The 20,586-nt window shown below is 48.8% G+C and overlaps 1 protein-coding gene across 12 annotated transcripts; it reads left to right on the plus strand.

Annotated features, from left to right (window-relative positions):
* Positions 1-1,900: 1,900 nt before the first annotated feature.
* On the plus strand, positions 1,901-19,822 carry ARMC7 (armadillo repeat containing 7). 12 transcript variants are annotated; one of them, XR_003525340.2, is made up of 4 exons: positions 1,901-2,236; positions 2,331-2,474; positions 15,999-16,083; positions 18,515-18,644. XR_003525340.2 is itself a non-coding variant. In XM_027626290.2 (4 exons), exons 1-4 carry the CDS (start codon positions 2,146-2,148, stop codon positions 18,874-18,876), a joined length of 720 nt encoding a protein of 239 aa, XP_027482091.1. In that variant the 5' UTR covers positions 1,901-2,145; the 3' UTR covers positions 18,877-19,667. The 12 variants fall into 12 exon arrangements, 6 of the variants coding, with proteins under 6 accessions (XP_027482091.1, XP_027482093.1, XP_027482092.1 ...); XR_003525337.2 differs by lacking the exon at positions 15,999-16,083 and adding an exon at positions 9,255-9,387 and having other exon boundaries at positions 18,515-18,636; XR_003525338.2 differs by lacking the exon at positions 15,999-16,083 and adding an exon at positions 9,273-9,387 and having other exon boundaries at positions 18,515-18,636.
* Positions 19,823-20,586: the final 764 nt, after the last annotated feature.

Below are 20,586 nucleotides of genomic sequence, written 5' to 3' on the forward strand. Positions count from 1 at the left end.
ATCCTGCCATGAGTGCCCCCTTATGGTCAAATAAAGTAGTGCAGAGGTGAAGCAAAGGGCTCTGAGCTGGGATAGATCAGAGTTCATGTTTGGCTCTGCCACAATTTGATGTGTGACTTTGGGCAATTGTTCACCATCTCTGGGCCTTAAAAAAAGGAGGATGCTGGCCTGTGTAAGTCAGAGTCTCTTCTTGTTTGAAAAGTCTGACCCTGAAGACCCCCATTGCCTTCTTGCTCCTCACCCAGTCCCATGCTTAGCCACCACCCACATCCTGTGCACTGAAGGGGTAATGCTTGGACACGTTTTACCCGGTCCTGTACCCTACGTCTCAACTGAGTGGAAAAGGAGAGTGGGACTCGTGGGTAGGTGGATACTTTTGGCACTGATAGCCACCAGGCTTTGAAATGTGCAACCCCTATTGGGCCCACTTCCTGAAAAGAGATTTCTTTTAGGGAAAAGTATCAGTGAACATTCAGCATAGGGAACTTTGATCTCACCTGCCCCCAGCCAAGAGTGGCAATGATTCCCTTCAACAAAATCATTGCGCATTTACTATGTGCCAGGGACTGGGCAGAGAGGAGTAAGACCTGGTGATGCCCTCAGCACAGAACCAAGGACTGAGAATTTTTCCCGAAGGAGGAAAGCCCCTGAGCCTTTCAGAGGGGACAAATGAGAGAGGATGGGATGGCCCATCTGATTCCAGAATCCCCACAGCTGCTTTCCTGGGAATCCTCTAGAGAGGATCTGGAACAGTTCCTGACCAGTACAGGGTAGAGCTCACTACATCGTGTCCCTGAACTCTGAGCCCCTGGTCCCCAGGACTTGGCTGCTCTGTCCAGCCAGAGGCAGACAAGCCCCTGGCCACCTTGGGATGAGATGTACTTCCCCAAGTTCTGTCAGCTCTTTACAGAAGCCGAAGGGCCTGATGACAGGTCTGGGACCACTGCCCTACGTGGAGCTGTCAGGGTACCCAAGCACCCGGATTATAGTCATAACTCCTGCCCCAAAGTGTGCGCATAGGGCAGGGTCTGACTACAGGGACCTGAGCCCATGGAGATGGGGCCTGCTGTCAATGGGGCTGTGGCAGGCTGGAGTATGGCAGCCATTTTGACCTCAAGATACGTGGTCCTTAGCCTCAAGAGGCTCACAGACCAAACTCCCCTTACCCCAACATTTTCAAGCACAGTGGGAGTGCAATAGGGCCACTTCCCTGCCTGGTACTCTATTCTCTGTGCCTTCGAGGCCTAGGTCACACATTACCTTCCTGAGAAGCCCTGAGAAAGAGAATTGGGCCAAAGGGCTTCAGCATCCAGGGCTCCACAACCTAGAGCGGCCAAAGCAGTACATTTAGGTGAACGGAGGGTCCTGGGGCTCATCAATGCCCCCAGCGCTCCCCATCCACCTGGCTGGCAAAAAGCCTTAGGACATTATTACCCTGTAATTCCTAGCCAGAGGTGGCCAGCTCAGGGCTGGGGAGCAGAAGGTGCCAGGCTCACCCGGCTTTTTGGAAAAGACCAGAAGATAGTGTCAAAGGACCCATGTCGGGGTGCAGGGAACTGATGCCCGAGTTCCAGAGGGGGAGTCCCTTGGTCGAGAAGGCCGGGCTGCGCACCCTCGTCAAGTGCAAGGGTGTCTGAAAGTTCTTCTGCCCCGACACTTCCCCACGTAGACGCCCTCCGACTCCTATGGGTTCCCAAGCGCCCTAGAGGTATTCCTTAAAGCAACCTGAACGCTCCTGCACCCTTCCGAGGGCGGATCCCCTCCAGCCAGAGCCTTAGGACACTAAGCGCGCCGCGCACGCGCACCGAGCTCAGCGACAGCCCCTCCTCTTGCTTGCCTCGACCCGCCCCTTCCGCCCTCCGGTGGCGGGCTAAGCGCGGCTTCCGCCGGAAACCTGGAATCGAGCCGGAAATCTAGCTCTGGAGTTGCTGTGAGGGGGCTGCTACTCCCTCCTTCTCGTTTCCCGTTTCCAAATTTAGGTTTTCGCGCCCAACTCTAACAAGGTCCTGAGACCCCACGCCACCCCCCACATTCCAATTTCGGCAGCAAATTACTGCAGAACCTGAAGCCAGGTAAGGAACCCGTTTCCGGTCGCACCTCCCACACTCTCCTGCCCTTCCACCCGCCCCCTCTGCCGCCCTGACCATGGCCCAGAAGCCAAAGGTAGACCCCCACGTCGGGCGCCTGGGATACCTGCAGGCACTAGTCACGGAATTCCAGGAGACGGAGAGCCAAGGTGAGAGCGGCAGTGTGGCGGGCAAGGGACGGGGCAGGGGTCCGGCCGTGACAACCGTCCCGGACCTGGCTCCAGCGCCACTTTTCTGCTGCAGACGCCAAGGAGCAAGTACTGGCCAACCTCGCCAACTTCGCCTATGATCCCAATAACTACCAGTATCTGCGGCAGCTGCAGGTCCTTGATTTATTCCTCGATTCCCTGTCGGAGGAGAACGAAACCCTGGTGGAGTTTGCAATTGGTAAGGATGGGGCAGGTCTCCCAGATACCTGATTTGACTTAGTGAAGTGAGTTAAAAGTCAGTCACGGGGAAAGGAATCTTTTAGGCAGTCCCTTTGCTGAGAAGGCAGATCTCGATGTCTGCGCCAGCGATGTCTTTGCCACCTCCTCGGTTCACACATTGTCCCAGGGCAGAGCTAGCTTGAATCAGGTCTGGAACTAATGTCCGGGACTCCCTCTACATGTCTGCCTTTCCTCCTACTGAGAGATGAGATCATAAATGGGGGAATGGATTGAAGCCACTTGAAGGGGAAAAAGTTTATGGAATGCTGTCTGTTTTTTTAATCTTTTAAAGATTTTATTTGAGAGAGATAGCACGAGCAGGAGGAGGGGCAGAGGGAGAGGGAGAAACAGACTGAGTGCAGATCCCATCTCAAGGCTGGATCCCAGGATCCTGAGATCATGACCTGAGCCAAAGTCAGACCCTTAACCAACTGAGCCACCCAAGGCCCCCCTAGAATGCTGTTTTTAAACATCTTTATTTTAATATGGTAATATCAAGAGAAGTAGAGGTGACTTTGAATGGCTTAAAACTCCTGTAGTTGTTATGGTCTAAGACCTGTTGAATTATTCAGTGGACAGATACCTATTGGGCATATACTGTGAATAAGGTACTGTTCTAAATGCTGGAGAGATGGTGAACAAGTGGAGGAAAGGTCTTTGCCCTCAAGGAACTTACATTCTAGTAGGGGGAGACACATGGTGAGCAAACAAAAAGCTGAGGCTCTTGGGGCACCTCGGTGGCTCAGTCATTAAGCGTCTGCCTTCGGCTCAGGTCATGATCCCAGGGTCCTGGGATCGAGCCCCTCATCGGGCTCCCTGCTCTGCCAGAAGGCTGCTTCTCCCTCTCCCACTCCCCCTGCTTGTGTTCCCTCTCTCGCTGTCTCTCTCTCTGTCAAATGAATAAATAAAATCTTAAGGAAAAAGAAAAGCTGAGGCTCTGAAGGAAGTAAACAGGGTGATGAGGTAGAGCAGAGGTGGGGGCTACTTCATTTCCTCCAGCATGTGAAGGCATTCTAGGAAGAGGCACAGCATGGGCAGAGACCCTAAAGCAGAAGGAGCCAGAAAGAAGGCTGACGTGGCAGGCTGTGGGGAGTGAAGCAAAGTGGTACAAAATGAGGTTAGAGAGGTGGGCAGTACCAGAGTTTACATGACTTAGCTCTAGGCCATGGGAAAGAGTTTAGAATTTATTCTGAGGACAAACAAAAATTATTCTTTCAGCATGCATCTTAAAAAATAACATTTTTCTGGGGGTGCCTGGGTGGCTCAGTGGGTTAAACATCTGACTCTTAATTTCAGCTCAGGTCATGATCTTGGGATCGTGGAATCGCCCCATGCCAGGCTCCCGAGCTCAATGTGGAGTCTGCTTGAGATGCTCTCTCTCCCTCTCCCTTTCCCTCTGCTCTTCTCCCTACTTGAGCACATGCTCTCTAAATAAATCTTTTTTTTTTTTCCTAATAAGTACATAAATAAATATTTTTGGGGCACCTGGGTGGCTCAGGTCATGATCTCAGGGTCCTGGGATCGAGCCCTGTGTTGGGCTCCCTTGCTCAGTGGGGAGCCTGCTTCTCCTCCCTCTGTCTGCCGCTCCCCCTGCTTGTGCTCTCTCTGTCAAATAAATAAATAAAATCTTAAAAAAATATATTTTCTACACAGTGAAAGGAATCTTATTTACATAGAGAAAGAAACCTTTTATAATTATTCCATTATCACCTAACACCTAGTCAAGCAAATTTTTCTAATAGTTCCCAAAAGGGCATCTAATCTGGTTTTTATGTTCCTTAGATCTCCATCTCTCTTTCTCTCTCTTTTTAAGTGAACCTTGTATTTTATACACACACACACACACACACACACACAATATATATATATATATATATATATATATATATATATTTTTTTTTTTTTTTTTTTTTTTAACTAAGCTCTATACCCTGTGTGGGGCTGGAACTCACAACACTGAGATCAAGAGTCATGTGCTCTGGGCACCTGGGTGGCTCAGTCAGTTGAACAACTGACTCTTGATTTCATCTCAGGTCATGATCTGAGGGTTGTAAAATGGAGCCCCGTGTCAGGCTCTGTGCTGGGCATGGAGCCTGCTTGAGATTCTTGACACCCCCTTCATGCTCTCTCTTGAGCTCGTGCACGCACATTCTCTCTCTTTCTTCAAAAAATAAAAAAAAAGTCACATGCTCTATTGACTGAGCCAGCCAGGCACTCCCATGAACTTTGTATTTTATTTTTATTTTTATTTTTATTTTTTTGAACTTTGTATTTTAGAACAGTTTTAGAAAAATTGCAAGGAGGGACGCCTGGGTGGCACAGTCGGTTAAGCGTCTGCCTTCGGCCCAGGTCGTGAGCCTGGGGTCCTGGGATCAAGTCCCACATCAGGCTCCCTGCTTAGCAGGGAGTCTGCTTCTCCCTCTGCCTGCTGCTCCCCCTGCTTGTGTGTTCTCCCTCTCTCTTTGGCAAGTAAATAAAATCTTAAAAAAAAAAGAAAAATTGCAAGGATAATACAGAGAGTACCCATATATGCCATACCCAGTTTCTCTATTATTAACCACTTACATGAGTATGATACATTTGTTAGAATTAATAAGCCCAATTTTTTTTTAAGATTTTATTTATTTATTTGACAGAGAGAGCAAGAGCATAAGCGGGGAGCGGCAGAGGGAGAGGGAGAAGCAGGCTCCCAGCTGAGCAGGGAGCCCAACATGGGGCTCGATCACAGGACCCTAGGATCACGACCTGAGCCAGCCAGGCACCCTTTGGTACATTATTATTAACTAAAGTCCATACTTGATTCATTTCCTTAGTTTTTCTCTAATGCCCTTTTACTGTTCTAGGATCCCATCCAGGATACTATATTACTTTTAGTCGTCACATCTTGGGCTCCTCTGGACTGTGCTGGTTTCTTAAGACTTACCCTTTTTTGGATGACATTGATGGTTTCAAGGAATGCTGGTCAGGTATTTTGTAGACTGTCCTATAACTGGGATTTGTCTGATGCTTTTCTCTTGATTAGACTGGGTTGTGGGCTTTAGGGGAGGACAGCTACAGAAGTAAGTGCCGTTTTCACCACATCATGTCACAGAGCCGTGCTGTCAGCATGACTTCTCCCTGTTGATCATGGCCTTGATCACCCGGCTGAGGTGGTATTGGTCAGGTTTCTCCACTGTAAAGCTATTCTCTTCCTCCTCTTTCCATATTGTACTCTTTGGAAGGAAGGCACTACATAACTTATCTCTTTTAATCATTGGTAGACTCTTTTCATGACACTAATTGTTGAAGGATCCAGACCAGTTCTGCAGAATTTCCCAACTTCTAATTGTTTCCTAATTGTCTGGTTGCCTGTTTCTGGTGTCATTTAGCTTGTTCCTCTTTCCCCTTTATTCCTGGAACCTAGAAGTTAGATTGAAGGGCTTGATAGCATCAACTAACACTTTTTCTTTCTTTCTTTCTTTCTTTTTTTTTTGCGCTGAGTAATTCAGGTAGGTGTGTTGTAAAATTTTGAAAGACTATCCAGGCTGGCCCCACTGTTTGGGGTGCCTGGGGCTACAGTACAAATGGGGGTCATCCCTTCTCACCCTAGTAGGTCTCACCCATGTGTGTGGACATCTTGGCTGTATTCATACCTGCTCTGTGGCCACTCCTTGGATTTAGAGTCCACCTTGGGAGTCAGGATCCAAGAAAGAGGCCCAGGTTCAGGGGCCTGGTGTGGGAGCAGGTTCAGGGCCTGGAGCTCCAGGTATGGGGGAAAGGAGGATGGGCTCTGGGTGGGCTTCCTGGACTCTTCAACCTGTGGAGAGGGCTAGACTGAGGCCCCCTGGAAGATCATTATGCTAAATAAATATTCTAAACCATCGGTCACTTTAAGATTTTCTTCTGTGTAAGTCCTCTGCTCCACAGATTCTGCCATCTGAATGGTGACAGTCTCCCCTGCGAAGCATAACCTCCACCTAGGAGTGACAGAGCTCCTGCAACTCAAGCTTTGGACTGGAGAAAACTTGTATAAAAGGAGCAGTGCCCCACAAAAAGTTTTTGCGGGATCAGGAAGGAACTTGCCCAGGGCAAGAGAGCACTCTAAGACCCTGGTCTAAGACCAGGTCTAAGACCCCACTCTTAAGACCCTGAGAACCTTGGGCCTGGCCTGGGTTCTTGCTCTCCTGGGCGGCTTCCCAGAGTGGGTGACCGGCCCTAGACCTGGAGCCCACAGTCACAGCTTCTCCTCTTCCTAGCTGCTTCTCGTGGACAAGATCCATGTGTCCCTTCTCTGAGACTCACCTTCTCACGTGTGCTTGCCCTACGTTGCAGGACTTGTGGGGAGGAGAAGTGTGTCTCCGTGTGTGTGTCTCCGTGAAAGTACTTTGTCTGGTCACTTTCTTAGTATCCTTATCACCAGTTTTCCTTTTCCCTGCCACTTTTGCTCATTTTCTCTTCCTCTCCTCCCAGCACAAGGCTCCTAATCCCCACAGTAGTTGCTTCCTCAGCTTTGACTCCCTCCATGGGATTGTCTGCAGACAGGAGAGTCCCAGTCATACTTAGATGCATATTTTGTTACTGCTGTCATTTCCTTCTCATGTTGCCGGCCCTGCATGGGAAACACTGTCAGGTGCTTTTTTGGCTAATAGGCTCTGTGCTGTGCTTTGTAGCTTTGACTCTCATCTCTGGTCGCAGGCCTGAAATTGTATCTCCATGAGGGCAGAGCTCAGCTTTGCTTATCTCTGGGGAAGAGGAGGGAAGGGCCCAGAAGGTGCAGAGTACGGGCCATGACTTAGTGCTGTGGCCCTGAGTGGGATTCGTTCTGGAGGAACGACAGAGGAGATCTGGTTTAGATTGCCTCAGGCTCACAGAACCAAAACCAGTGTCTTTTGTTTGGCAAGGAGCACAGTGAGTTTGATAAGAGCTGGGCTTTAGGGTCAGGCAGGTCTGGGTTCAAGTCCTCGCTCTCCCACCTAACTCTGGGCATGTGATTTCCCTTCTCCCATCATCTGTCAGGTGGGGCATCTGCCTCACAGAATTTTGAGAGAATTAAATGCAAAGTGTCTGCAGCTGCAGGATCCCCAGGCCTCCACCCAAGGGCCTGGTGTCCCAGCCCTTTTGAGGATAAACAGTTCCCTCATCTCCCAAAGAGGTGAGGTGGGATAGCATGCTGTCCTTCAAGAGAACCCCTGCAGCCAAGCCCCTGGTTACAGAGCTGGTGTTCTGGGGCTTAGAAGGACTTGTAGTAATAGCTAGCACTTATGGAGCACCCTCTGTGTGCCACATACTGGCTTCTGTGCTTTGTCACCTTTGACCCTGAGACACATTAAAAGTAGGTGTGCTCTGGGCGCCTGGGTGGCTCAGTTGGTTGAGCGACTGCCTTCGGCTCAGGTCATGATCCTGGAGTCCCGGGATCGAGTCCCACATCGGGTTCCCTGCTCAGCAGGGAGTCTGCTTCTCCCTCTGACCCTCTTCCCTCTCGTGCTCTCTATCTCTCATTCTCTCTCAAATAAATAAATAAAATCTTTAAAAAAAAAAAAAGTAGGTGTGCTCAGAACCTCCATTTTCCATAAGGAGTCTGAGGCTTGGGAAGGATCCGCGGGTTGGCCAGAGGTTTAAAGAGTGCCAGCCTGGGACGGAAACCCAAAGCTGTCAGATTCTAGAAGAGAACAGAGGAATTCCCCATTCCTAGGATTGTGGACTGTGAAAGCTCGAAAGGCACTGCAAACCCTTCATTTCACTGATGAGGAAACTGAGGCATAGGCCACCCCCCTCAGCTGTTTAGTGGCAGGTGAGGGTCAGAATGCAGGCTTCCGTCCGTCCTTGCAGCCCAGCACGATCCAGGCATCCTTTCAGGTGGTGCTGATGAGTTTAGCTCTGAGATAAGACCTCTCCTGTCAGGGGGCTCCACGTGCCCTGAGGGCTGAAAGCTGCAGCAATCACTCAACAGTGGTGAGCTGGTGTGCCTGTTGACTTTCTGTGGGGGCCATCTTCCTGTGACCCCTCAGACACCTACCTGGGTGGGATAACTGCAGCCTTCAAGAAGGATCTGGTTACAGCAATTGCCGATAACATGCAGGGCTTTTGGAGTTTCTGTACCTTTCCCTTTCTCGGCCTTTTCTTTTGTGGATTTGCCCATTTAGAACAATTGTAGAGCTATTTTACTTACCTTTTGGTTGTCGCCCTGCAAGGGCTCTGAATGTGTCACCAACCACAAGGCCAGTAGTGCTAAAGCCCTCCTTACTTGTGAGGAAACAACTCCTCAGTGAGGTTAGGTCCGTTGCCTGAGGGTCCCACCGTTAGTGATGACTGGAGCCAGGAATTTACCCATTCTCCCTGGATCCAAATTCTCTGCCCAGGGGCCCCAGCTGGCGGAACCAAGGCTCAAACTCCAGAGTGTCGTCTTTCCTTGTTTTTTCTTTCCACCACACGTTACACTTCCACACTATCCTTGAGGTGCTTCTGGTGGGAAGTCATCCCTGCTCCTACTGGTGGTGCTCACAGTCCAGGCCCCATTTGATTGGCGACTAAGGGTACCTGCCACTGGGAGGCCGTACTGGTTGGCCCTTGTTTGGAATGGGGGACGGGAGTGGCAGAATTATGGAAGACCAGATATAAAGACAGGATCTCAGTAAATACCCAAATGAGTGAAAGAATTTGGGGCTCTTGCTCCAAATAAAAACTCAGACAGCCTTTGGCATTAATTTGGGAATGTTTGCCCAAAGTACTATTGGTTGACTCTCAGGTGTTCTGTATGCAGCCTATGTGTCTATCCTAGATGCTGTATGGAGATAGAACGGAACCAGGAAAGACCTCTCTGCCTCCATGAAAACTGGTTGAACCCTAGGATATCACAGGATACCTGGCAGTTTTGTTACTAAAACAGGATTCAAGTAGGTGGCCTCCCAGAATCCATGTTAAATTGTTTTCCTGTCTTCTATTTCCTGCAATACATGTAGTTGCCACTAGATGGTGATGGTGCTTAGAAAAAGGCTGGTAGCTAAATCCTCAGCGGTCTCTGGAAAACATTATTTAGTACAATTGAAGAGAGGCACACCATGAGCCAGCAGTTACCTTCATAGGGTTAGGGCACATGCACATCCAGACACATGTGCAAAAATGTCACTACCAGCATTATTTGTAGCAGTCCCAAACTTAAAACAGTCAATAATAGAATGGATACTGACATTGTGGGATGTTCATACTCCTTACTTAGCAAGGTAAATAAACAATCTGTAGCTACATGCAGTAATCTTACTAACACAACATTAAGCAGATGATGTTAGACACATGATATATACAGTGTAACTCTTTATATGAAGTCCAAAAGTAGGCAGAAGTGAATTATAGTATTAGCATAGGGATATATATGTTGTAAAAAAAAATTTTTTTTAAGATTTTATTTGTGTATTAGTGAACAGGGAGAGAAGCAGAAGGAGAGGGGTAAGCAGACTTTTTGCGGAGCACAGAGCCCAACAGGGCACAGTCCCAGAACCCTGGGATCGTGACCTGAGCCGAAATCAGGAGTCGGATGCTTAACCAACTGAGCCACCCAGGTGCCCCTAAAATCATTTTTTATTAAAAATTTAAAGGTTTGGGGCACCTGGGTGGCTCAGTCATTAAGCGTCTGCCTTTGACTCAGGTCATGATCCCAGGGTCCTGGGATTGAGCCTCGCATCGGGCTCTCTGCTCCGCGGGAAGCCTGCTTCTCCCTCTCCCACTCCCCCTGCTTGTGTTCTCTCTCTCGCTGTGTCTCTGTCAAATAAATAAAATCTTTAAAGAAAAAAAAGAATAGAGGACTTTGTTTAAAAAAATTTTTTTAAGTTCTGCTTGTTAATTAGAAACTATTAAATTTTCTCAAAAGATTTTGTTTATTTGAGAGAGAGAGCACTAGAGAAAGAGAGTAAACATGAGTAAGAGTAAGCATCCCTCGGGGGCAGAGGGAGAAGAGAAGCAGACTCCCTGCTGAGCAGGGAGCCAGATGCAGGACTCGATCCCAGGACCCTGGGATCATGACCTGAGTCGAAGGCAAATGCCACTGAGCCGCTCCCCACCCCGAGGAATTCCTTTTTAAGCAGAAAGATGTCTGACCCCAGGAGCCTAACTCATCAGAGAAGGAGGTACAAGGAAGATACAAGGAGGTACGAGGAAGCCCCAGCGTATGGAGGATGGAGCAAGAGCTCTTTGGTGGGCAGATCTAGTTAGAATCCCAGTACTGCCACTGAGGACCCAGGTGACTGGAGCAAGCGATTCAGTTTCTCTAAGTCTTGGTTTCGTCATCAGTAAAATGGGGGAGAGAAATAATGTGATTAAGCATCGTCCCCCTCCCGGCACACAGTAGATGTGGACCAACCATATATACACCTGTTTATAGCCCCAGAGGCTGGCCCAAGGCCCATACCTGCAACCCACAGATACAGAAGAGGGCTGACACATACAGGTAGAGTTTAGCAATGCGAATGCAAATGCCTACATAAGCGGCACCAAGGTCAAGAACAAAAATAATGTCAGCAATCCAAAAACCTCTCTCTGTCCCTTCCTGATTCAATTCTCTTTCCTATCAGAGGTGAACACCTTCCTGACTTATAATAATTTAATAATTTCTGGGGTGCCTGGGTGGCTCAGCTGGTAGAGCATGCAGCTCTTAATCTCAGGGTCGTGAGTTCGAGCCCCATGTTGAGCATAGAGTTAACTTTAAAAAAAAGAAGAAAAAAAAATTCCTCAGCTATCCATCTGTGGCAGGATTCCCCTTCATAGAAAGGAGGTGATGTCAGTGTTCTCACCCCACTGCTCCCTTCCACACTAGCTGGAGCAGGGCAGCCAGCCTCTGCCATTCCTCCCAGACTTGCAGAGACCAGTTCCCCTTCCTCTGAGTTACAGGCACGAGCACACTTTGTCTGTGTGTGTATGCGTTAATTTATGTGAAAACATGATTGAGTCACATGGTGAATGATAACTCCCTCTATAGCCTTTCTGGAAGCAACCGTTGTTACTAGTTTCTTTTCTATCCTCCCAGAGATATTTTCAGGGATTTACAGACAAATCTGTGTGTATTTACACGTATACCTTTTTGCAGGTTCCACATGTGTGGTGTTATACGTATGTTCTGCTTCTTATTTTTTTTAACTTAGCATCATGTCTTGGTGCACCTGCAGTGTCAGCCCACAAAGAGTTGCCTCATTCTTTGTAAATGCTGCATGCCATTCCCTGGCACCCGGGACTGGTGTTTAGCCACCCCCTTAGGGGTGGACATTCACTTGTTTCCCTTTGCTCTCCGAGCAGTGCTGCTGTGGATGACCTTATTTGTATACCATTTCTCCCCTGTAAGGGTATACCGGTAGCATAAATTCCCAGAAGTGAAATACAGGTCAGAAGTATGAAAAGCCATGTTTTCTCTCCTTTTGATTTAATTTGATGTTTGTTATGATGGGAGACATTCATGAGTTTAAGTCAAAACTTGTATACAAGGTATTTTGAGAGAACTCTCACTTCCATCCCTGTCCCTTTCACCCTGTTCCCCTCCTTTTTATAGACGCTAAAGTGAAACCCAAGAACAAATAGTCTCAAATGAAGATTTTTATCTGGGATGGGCAGCAGCCAGCCCAGCGCCCCGGGGTGGCTGAGTCATCAGAGGGAATAAAGTCTGCGGCCGCTCTCTCCTAGGGTTTGCCCAGCCCCCAGCCGCTCGCTAAGCACTTGTGGGCATGACCTCATTTAATCCCCAGAACAATCCTTAGACCCTCCTGTCTCAGCAGCAGTGCCCTACTTGCTGTGGGATCTGAGGTCACCTGCCTGACCTCTCTGAGCCTCCAGCTTTCTCATCCTCAGTTGTACTCGGGGTTTTCTCTTTTGCCTCTCCTGGGAGTTTCTGTGGTTCCCTGTGCCTAGGAGGGCTCAGGTTTTGCCCCTTGTTCTCTTTGTGTCTTGTCTGGTTTGTCTAAAACATGTTCATCAGCCAGTCAGAACTTGTTCTCCTTTCTGTTTGGTAACCGTGGTTTAAGATGCCATGAGATCTTCAACATATGGTGAAGTGCACATATCTTCTGTCGATTTGACAATTCTTTTTCTTGACCTTTTTTTTTCTTTTTAAGTTTTTATTTAAATTCCAGTAGTTAACATACAGTGTAATATTAGTTTCAGGCGTATGATACAGTGATTCAACACTTCAATACAACACCCAGTGCTGTTTGATGGATTTTTAAATTCATTAAGGTATATGTACATCAGGGCGCCTGGGTGGCTCAGTCATTAAGCGTCTGCCTTCAGCTCAGGTCATGATCCCAGGGTCCTGGGATCGAGCCCCGCATCGGGCTCCCTGCCCGGCGGGAAGCCTGCTTCTCCCTCTCCCACTCCCCTGCTTGGGTTCCCTCTTCTGCTGTGTCTCTCTCTGTCAAATAAATAAAAAAATAAAATCTTTAAAAAAAAAAGGTATATGTACATCTGTGTAATCAGCACTAAAATCAAGATAGAGAATGTTTCCATCTCCCCCAGAAAGGTCCCTCCATGGACCCTCTCCCAGTTAGTGTCTTTTACCCCCAGGTAACCACTGTTCTAACCCATGGGTTTTACCTGTTTTGTTGTTGTTGTTTTAAGATTTTATTTTGGTGGATGATGGAGCATGGAGCCTGCTTAAGATTCTCTCTCCCTCTTGCCCCTCCCCCTCATGCGCTTGCACACGAAAGTGCATGCACTCTCTCTGTCTCTCAAAAAAAAAAAAGTTTTTATTTTTAAGTAATCTCCACACCCAGTGTGGGGCTTGAACTCACAACACGAACCCGATCAAGATTTGCTCGCTCCACCAACTGAGCCAGCCAGGTGCCCCTGTTTTGTCTGTTCTTGTACTTCATCTAAGTGGGATCACACAGGATGTACTCCTGTGTCTGGTTTCTTTCACTGGGTGTTTCTGAGATTCATTGTTACAGCATCATTAGCTCACGTCTTTGTATGAATGTGCCACAGTTTTTTCATCTGGTTCACCTGGTAATGGAGATTTATTTCTAGTGTAGAGCCTTTATGAATAGAGCTGTTATGAATGTTTGTACGCAAGTGTTCTCGCGTACATAGGTACTCCTTTCTCTCAGGTTCAGGTAGAAGTAGAATTGCTGAGTCATAGGGTAGGTGTATGTTTGACTTTAGTAGAAGCAGCCATGTACTTTTCCAACCCAATGATAGCGTGTGAGACTCCTGGCCACCGGCACAGGAGAATTCCAGCAGCCCCACCTCCCACCAGCGCTTAATCTTGTTAGTCTGTTTTAGCCATTACAGTAGGTGTGTGGAGACATCAGCTCATGGTTTGAATTTTCATTTCTCTGAGAATTAGTGACAAGCACCCTGTATGCATCGCTCTTATTGTGCAGAGTTTATTCAAGTCTTTGCTCGTTTTTACGTCGTGTTGATCTTTTCTTGATAGGTATTAATATATATTCTTTATGTATTCTGGAAGGAGTCCTCTTTCAGATAGGTTATTAATATTTTCTCCTTTTGTCTTTTTACTTTTTTTAATGGTGTCATTTGGTGAGTTTCACTTTCTAAATGAAATTTAGCTTTAGGGGTGCCTGGGTGGCTTAGTCGGTTGAGCGACCGGTGCCTTTGGCTCCGGTCATGATCTCAGGATCTTGGGCTTCCTGCTCAGTGGGGAGCCTGCTTCTCCCTCTCCCTCTGCCTGCCGCTCCCCCTGCTTGTACTCTCTCTCTCTCTCTCTCTCTGTCAAATCAATCAATCAATCAATCTTAAATGAAATTTAGCTTTAAGAAAGAAGACCCTTTTCCGGGGCACCTAGGTGGCTCAGTCACTTAAGTGGCCGGCTCTTGATTTTGGCTCAGGTCATGATCTCAGGGTTTTGGGATTGAGCCCCGGGTCCGGCTCCATGCTAAGCGGAGTCGGCTTGAAGTTCTCTCTCTTCCTCTCCCTTTGCACCTTCTTCTGCTCATGCGCACACACTCTCTCCCTCACTTGCTCTGAAATGAGGGAGTCTTTAAAAAAAATCCTTTTCCTGGGGCACCTGGGTGGCTCAGTCATTAAGTGTCTGCCTTCAGCTCAGGTCATGATCCCAGGGTCCTGGGATCGAGCCCCACTTCAGGCTCCCTGCTCAGCAGGAAGCCTGCTGCTTCTCCCTCTTCCACTACCAGCTGCTTGTGTTCCCTCTCTCACCGTGTCTCTCTCTGTCAAATAAATAAATAAAATCTTTAAAAAATAAAAATAAAAAAATAAAATAAATCCTTTTCCTGCTTATAAAAATAACACTTTTTTTTTTTTTTTTTAAATCATGACCCGGGCCGAAGGCAGCCGCCCAACCAACTGAGCCACCCAGGTGTCCCTAAAAATAACATTTTCTACCCTGTTTCCTCTCCACAGAAAACAAAAAAACAAAACAGAACAAACAACATTTTTCTGGAGGTAAACTTAGAAAATAAAGGAAATAAAAATGACTCCTAACCCTGCTGCACAGAGATAAGCATTATTAACCTTTTGCTGTGTTTCCAGCTTGTCTTTTGTTAACTTGTCTGTCCATTTATTGAGCATCTGCTGTATGCCAGGCTGAGGTGACCAATTGAGATAAGACAAACTCCCCCTCTGGTGGGAGTTGTGGTTTAGTGGGGGACCTTCAGTTAACCTGACAAGTACCTTAGGTGTGAAGAGGAGACACAAAAGAGGTGAGGAGAGGGCGCTGGGGAAAGGGGCTGTGAGGGCAGTTGCGGAAGGCTCTCAGAAGAGGTGACATCTTGCCGGACTTACTTGTTCATTGCAGTTTTATTGTATATACAATTTGATGACGTTTTTTCCTCCTCAGCCTATGTTACAAGCATTTTCCCATATTAAATACTCTTTGAAAACATGATTTTTAAGAATTATAGAATTTCCCATCATGCAGACATACTGAACTGCATTCAACCAGCTTGCTCTTGCTGGACATTATTTAGGAAGCTTCCAGTTTTTGTGTTCCTCTTTTCCTACAACCCTCCTTCGTTCTTCAGGGCAAGCTCACAGAGGTAGACTCGGGAGGGAGAGCTCAATAGCTGTGGCCTCGGCTTCTCATGGGTCCCCTGGATCCATTTTGGGTGCTTCCATTCAGGCTCCTTACCCCCTGAAGCCCTTCTCTTTCCAAGCACTCCTTTTTTTTTTTCTTTTTTAAGATTTTATTTATTTGTGAGAGAGAGAGAGAGAGCCCAAGAGGGAGTAGAGTCAGAGAGAGAAGCAGACTCCCCGCCGAGCAGGGAGCCCGATGCGGGGCTCGATCCCAGGACTCCAGGATCATGACCTGAGCCGAAGGCAGTCGCCCAACCAACCGAGCCACCCAGGCACCCCCAAGCACTCACTCTTGTTTCCCACTCTGAGGATCACTGCCAGCAAGGCAGAGGGGCTTCAAGAATGCCCTGTGGTTGGGTCCCAGGCAGTGGCAAGCTGTGGCAGGCACAGGATCCATCCTTGGAGACTTCCTAGGTCTACAAATGGGGAGCAGATGGGGCCAGCTGTCTGGAAGCCTCCTCCTGCCTTCACCCTCCAGCAGATGCCATCTGATTATCCCCTGGCCGGGGTGACTGTGTTCCGCCCAGGCACATCCCTGTGTGATGATGACTCACTGGCCAAGGGTGAGTCAGACTTCATCTTATCATACTTTACAGCAGAGATAAATCCCATCCCTTGCCCCCAGTCAATTAACCTACAGTGTGGGTAGAAGGCTGGTTCACTGCCAGTAGTTCAGAAGAGATGGTGTAGATGTGTCCAGGAAGCCAGAGGCCTGCCAGAGCATTGCCACCTGTCCCATGACTGTGGCATAGGGCTTCCCATCTTCTGGGACTTTGGGCGACTTACTCAACCGCCTCAACTTCCACTAAAATCGGGGTGATCGTAACACTTCCTGGAGTTCAGTCATGTTCCCAGCATGTGTCCAGTGAGTGTCCACAGTTGCAGGTGCCTGGGATACGGAGGTAAACCAGAGAGCAGGGCCTTGCCTTATGATGTCCAGTGACAGGGACAGAGCAAGTAGGGAAGGCAGTCAACAGGATGCCCCAGGATGTGCTGAGGACTCCACGGGGGTGAATGGGTGCTGAGGTGGTATCAGCAGGTCAGCCCTCTGCATGTCCCATAGGGAGGGACCTCTCTGTCAGAGTGCCTTATCTCCCTTGCCTCGTGATTCCAGGAGTGCCCCTCAGCTCCTTCCTTCCCTCAGAGGTGTTCTGAGCCACAACTCAGATCCCAGAACTGCAGAAGCCCATGGTAGGTGACATCTCAGGGAGCCGACCATCCAGACCCCAGGCCTCTGCAGTTCAACCCTTTCCCCAGCTCACTGCTCTACAGCCCTTTCAGCAGGTATTTGTGGAGCTCTTTTTGCACCAGGCACCAAGGACCAGGTGGGAGCAAGACGGCCACGGTCTTGACCTCAAGGCACCTGCCTTCTTGTGGGGCTTGGCAGCTAGTGAGCAAGAAAACAAATCTGCCAGGGTGGTTTCTTGGGGTTCTAAGCATATGAAGAAAATGGCATGGAGGGATGAAGGGAGTGCCTTGGACGTGGTGGGGAGTGGGGAATTCCAGGGGAACCTTACTGGTGAGGGAGCAGTGAGGTGTTGGTTACCAGCAAAAGGGAGGCAGCATGTGAAAATCTGGGGCCAGAAGGTCCAAGGGCTGAGGCTGTGAGTGACAGAGAAGGACCAGACCAGATGGTGCAGGGCCATGAAGACCTCAAAGGGGAATTTGGATTTTATTCTGAACACAGGGCCAAGTCTGTAGAGGCTGAATGGATAAAACTTTTAAAAATATTTCCCTATAGGGGCGCCTGGGTGGCTCAGTCATTAAGCATCTGCCTTCGGCTCGGGTCATGATCCCAGGGTCTTGGGATCGGGCCCCGCATTGGGCTCTCTGCTCAGCAGGAAGCCTGCTTCTCCCTCTCCCACTCCCGATGCTTGTGTTCCCTCTCTTGCTGTCTCTCTGTCAAATAAATAAATAAAAAATCTTAAACCACCACCACCACCACCATTTACTTAAAAAAATATATGTATATTTCCCTACAGCAGGACTCAAACTGACCCAGGTACTGTGAGGGAGGGGGTGGTAGTGCCAGCCCCGGGCAGACTCCTGCCCCTGGAAGAGGCATGTCCCTGCCAGCCCCCACCTGTCCCCCCTTGCTCTAGCATTTTAGTAAACTACACTGCATCCATAAGGTAGTGCTCTGCACAGCCATTAAATGATGCCATGGTTGTAGATACGTTGGCATGGAAAGATGTTCACAATCTATTGCTGAGTGAAAAAAGCTGGCTTACAAAACAGGAAAGGATCACATTTTTATTAAATGTTTATATATATTCACATATTTTGAAGTTGAGGAAGGAAAAGCAAATGTTGGATGGTAGGATTAAGTTGGTTTATAATTTGGCTTCTAGTATTTCTAACAGCTTTATTGAGATAATTGATATATAATAAGCTGTACATCTTTCAAGGATGCAGTTTGATAAGTTTTGGCATGTATACATCTGTGAAATCATCACCTGACCTGTGCTTTTTAATTTTTTTTTTAAGATTTTATATATTAATTTGATAGAGACAGTGAGAGAGTGAACACAAGCAGGGGGATTGGGAGAGGGAGAAGCAGGCTTCCCACTGAGCAGGGAGCCCGATGCAGGGGCTCGATCCCAGGACCCTGAGATCATGACCTGAGCCGAAGGCAGATGCTTAACAACTGAGCCGCCCAGGTGCCCCTGTTTTTTAAAATTCTGTAAAGTGATATATCATGGGTTTTATTTTTTGTTTGGGGTTTTTTTAATTTAGTTTGTTGGTTTTGCTTTAAAAAAGGAAAGCATATCAACCATTGAACTGGCTGACCCAAGGAGGAAAGGGATTGGTATCCACTTCCTCAAGGCTAGGCTGTGGCAGGCAGGCAGGCCTTCAGGAGCCTTGAAGGGGTGGATACCAGAATGGACTTTGGATCCCTTGTTCCTGGGACAAAGTTGGGCAGAGAGGAGCTGGGAGGGGAGGTGGGAGGATACGCAGGCCTGAGGCACTCAGTCTCTCTTTGTTCTTCCCCAGGAGGCCTCTGCAACCTGTGCCCAGACAGGGCCAACAGGGAGCACATCCTGCAGACAGGGGGCATCCCGCTCATCATCAACTGTCTGTCCAGTCCCAATGAGGAGACCGTGCTATCTGCTGTCACCACGATCATGTACCTGAGCTCACCAGGCTCTGGCTCCCACCCTGAGCTGACCGCCATGCCCGTGGTCCAGTGCATGCTGCGCTTCTCTCTCTCGGCCAACACGAGGCTCCGGAACCTGGCCCAGATCTTCCTGGAAGACTTCTGTTCCCCAAGCCAGGTGGCAGAAGCCCGCACCTGGAGGGCTCACTCTGCCCTGGGTATCCCACTGCCAAGGACTGAGGCCCCACAGCAGCCCTGATCCAGGGAGACCTCATAGCCATGATACCCTGACTGTTAGAGAGGAGGCCACAATCCTAGTTGGGGCTCAGGGAGCAGGAGCAGCCTGGTTCCCACTGAGCATGTTCTCCCCAAAAGGTGTCCTTTCAGTTTTTTTAAAGGTGAGTTTTCTCAGCATGACAGGTATTTACACTGTGGTGAGGGGCATTGAGAGAAGAGGCCAGACTTTGAGACACACGGAGGAGAGCAAAGGCAATGCCATTTCCATAGGTTGGCACTCTCAACCAGCTGAAGGTCAAACTCCTGCCTCCTGCCCCCACCCCCAGCGCCCCACTGCCAGGCTGTCAACCTCCTGTGAGAAGCAGCTGGGACCCTAGATTCAGAGGCTTTACAGAAGGGGCTTTTCATGAGGAACAGCTGGGCCTGGGATTAGACTTGCTTGTGCTTGAGGAAACAGGAATTCTTTAACAGAAATATCTGAAATAATCTTGAACAGAAATGAGAAGCCAGCTCAGGGCTCTGGGAAGGTGTCATGCCCACTCCAGGGCTACGGAGGCTGGGTACCTGCACTGCCAGCTCCCCAGGCTGGGTGCTGGGTGTGCTTGATGCCGGCTTGAAGAACTCTGTGGCCCACAGTTTATCCACACAGGCCTATCTGCCAGACACCATGGCGTTTCAAAGACGAAGATGTGGTCTCTACTCTTTTTTTTTTTTTTTTAAGATTTTATTTGTCAGAGAGACGCACAAGCAGGTGGGGCTGGCAGCAGGAGAAGCAGGCTCCCCGCTGAGCAGGGAGCCCAGTGTGGGACTCAATCCTAGGACCCTGGGATCATGACTTGAGCAGAAGGCAGACGCTTAACTGACTGAGCCACCTAGGCATCCCGTTTTTTTTTTAATTAATTTTTTTAAAACATTTTATTTGACAGAGACACAGCAAGAGCAGGAACACAAGCAGTGGGAGAGGGAGAAGCAGGCTTCCCGCTGAGCAGGGAGCCCGATGCGGGGCCGATCCCAGGACCCCAAGATCATGACCTGAGCCGAAGGCCGACACTTAACTGAGCCACCCAGATGCCTCTTAAATTTATTTTTTTTTAAGATTTTTTATTTATTGAGAAAATGGTAGAGAGCATGAGAGGGAAGAAGGTCAGAGGGAGAGGCAGACTCCCTGCTGAGCAGGGAGCCCGATGCAGGACTCGATTCTGGGACTCCAGGATCATGACCTGAGCTGAAGGCAGACGCTTAACTAACTGAGCCACCCAGGTACCTGCGCCTCTTAAATTTAGAGATAGAGTGAATGAGAGTGTGGGGAGGAGCAGAGGGAGAGGGACAGTCAGAATCTGCACCCAGCAGAGAGCCCGACGCAGGGCCTTATCCCACGACCCCAAGATCACGACCAGAGCGGAAACCAGGAGCCAGACACCCAACCAACTGAGCCACACAGGTGCCCCTGCTCTTTAGTGGTACAGCCCACTGACTTAAGGTAGCCATCAGGCATTCAGACATGAGGGTGAGGATACGTCAGAATACAGGCATAAACCCTTGAAGCTGTGTACTCTTCCCTCACCACCCCATGGCCCCAGCCTGAAAGTCCTGGTCCTCCTCTGCCATCAGGGTTGGGTTAGTGAGGGGGGTATCCCTGCCCCTAGAAGTGAATCTCAGACAAAAGGGCTTCAGGAATGCAAGAGTGGTGCTCAAGGGAGACAGGACCAGAGACCGAAGTGTGTGGCTTGGA

This window comes from Zalophus californianus, chromosome 16, assembly GCF_009762305.2.
Source record: "Zalophus californianus isolate mZalCal1 chromosome 16, mZalCal1.pri.v2, whole genome shotgun sequence".
NCBI lineage: Eukaryota > Metazoa > Chordata > Mammalia > Carnivora > Otariidae > Zalophus > Zalophus californianus.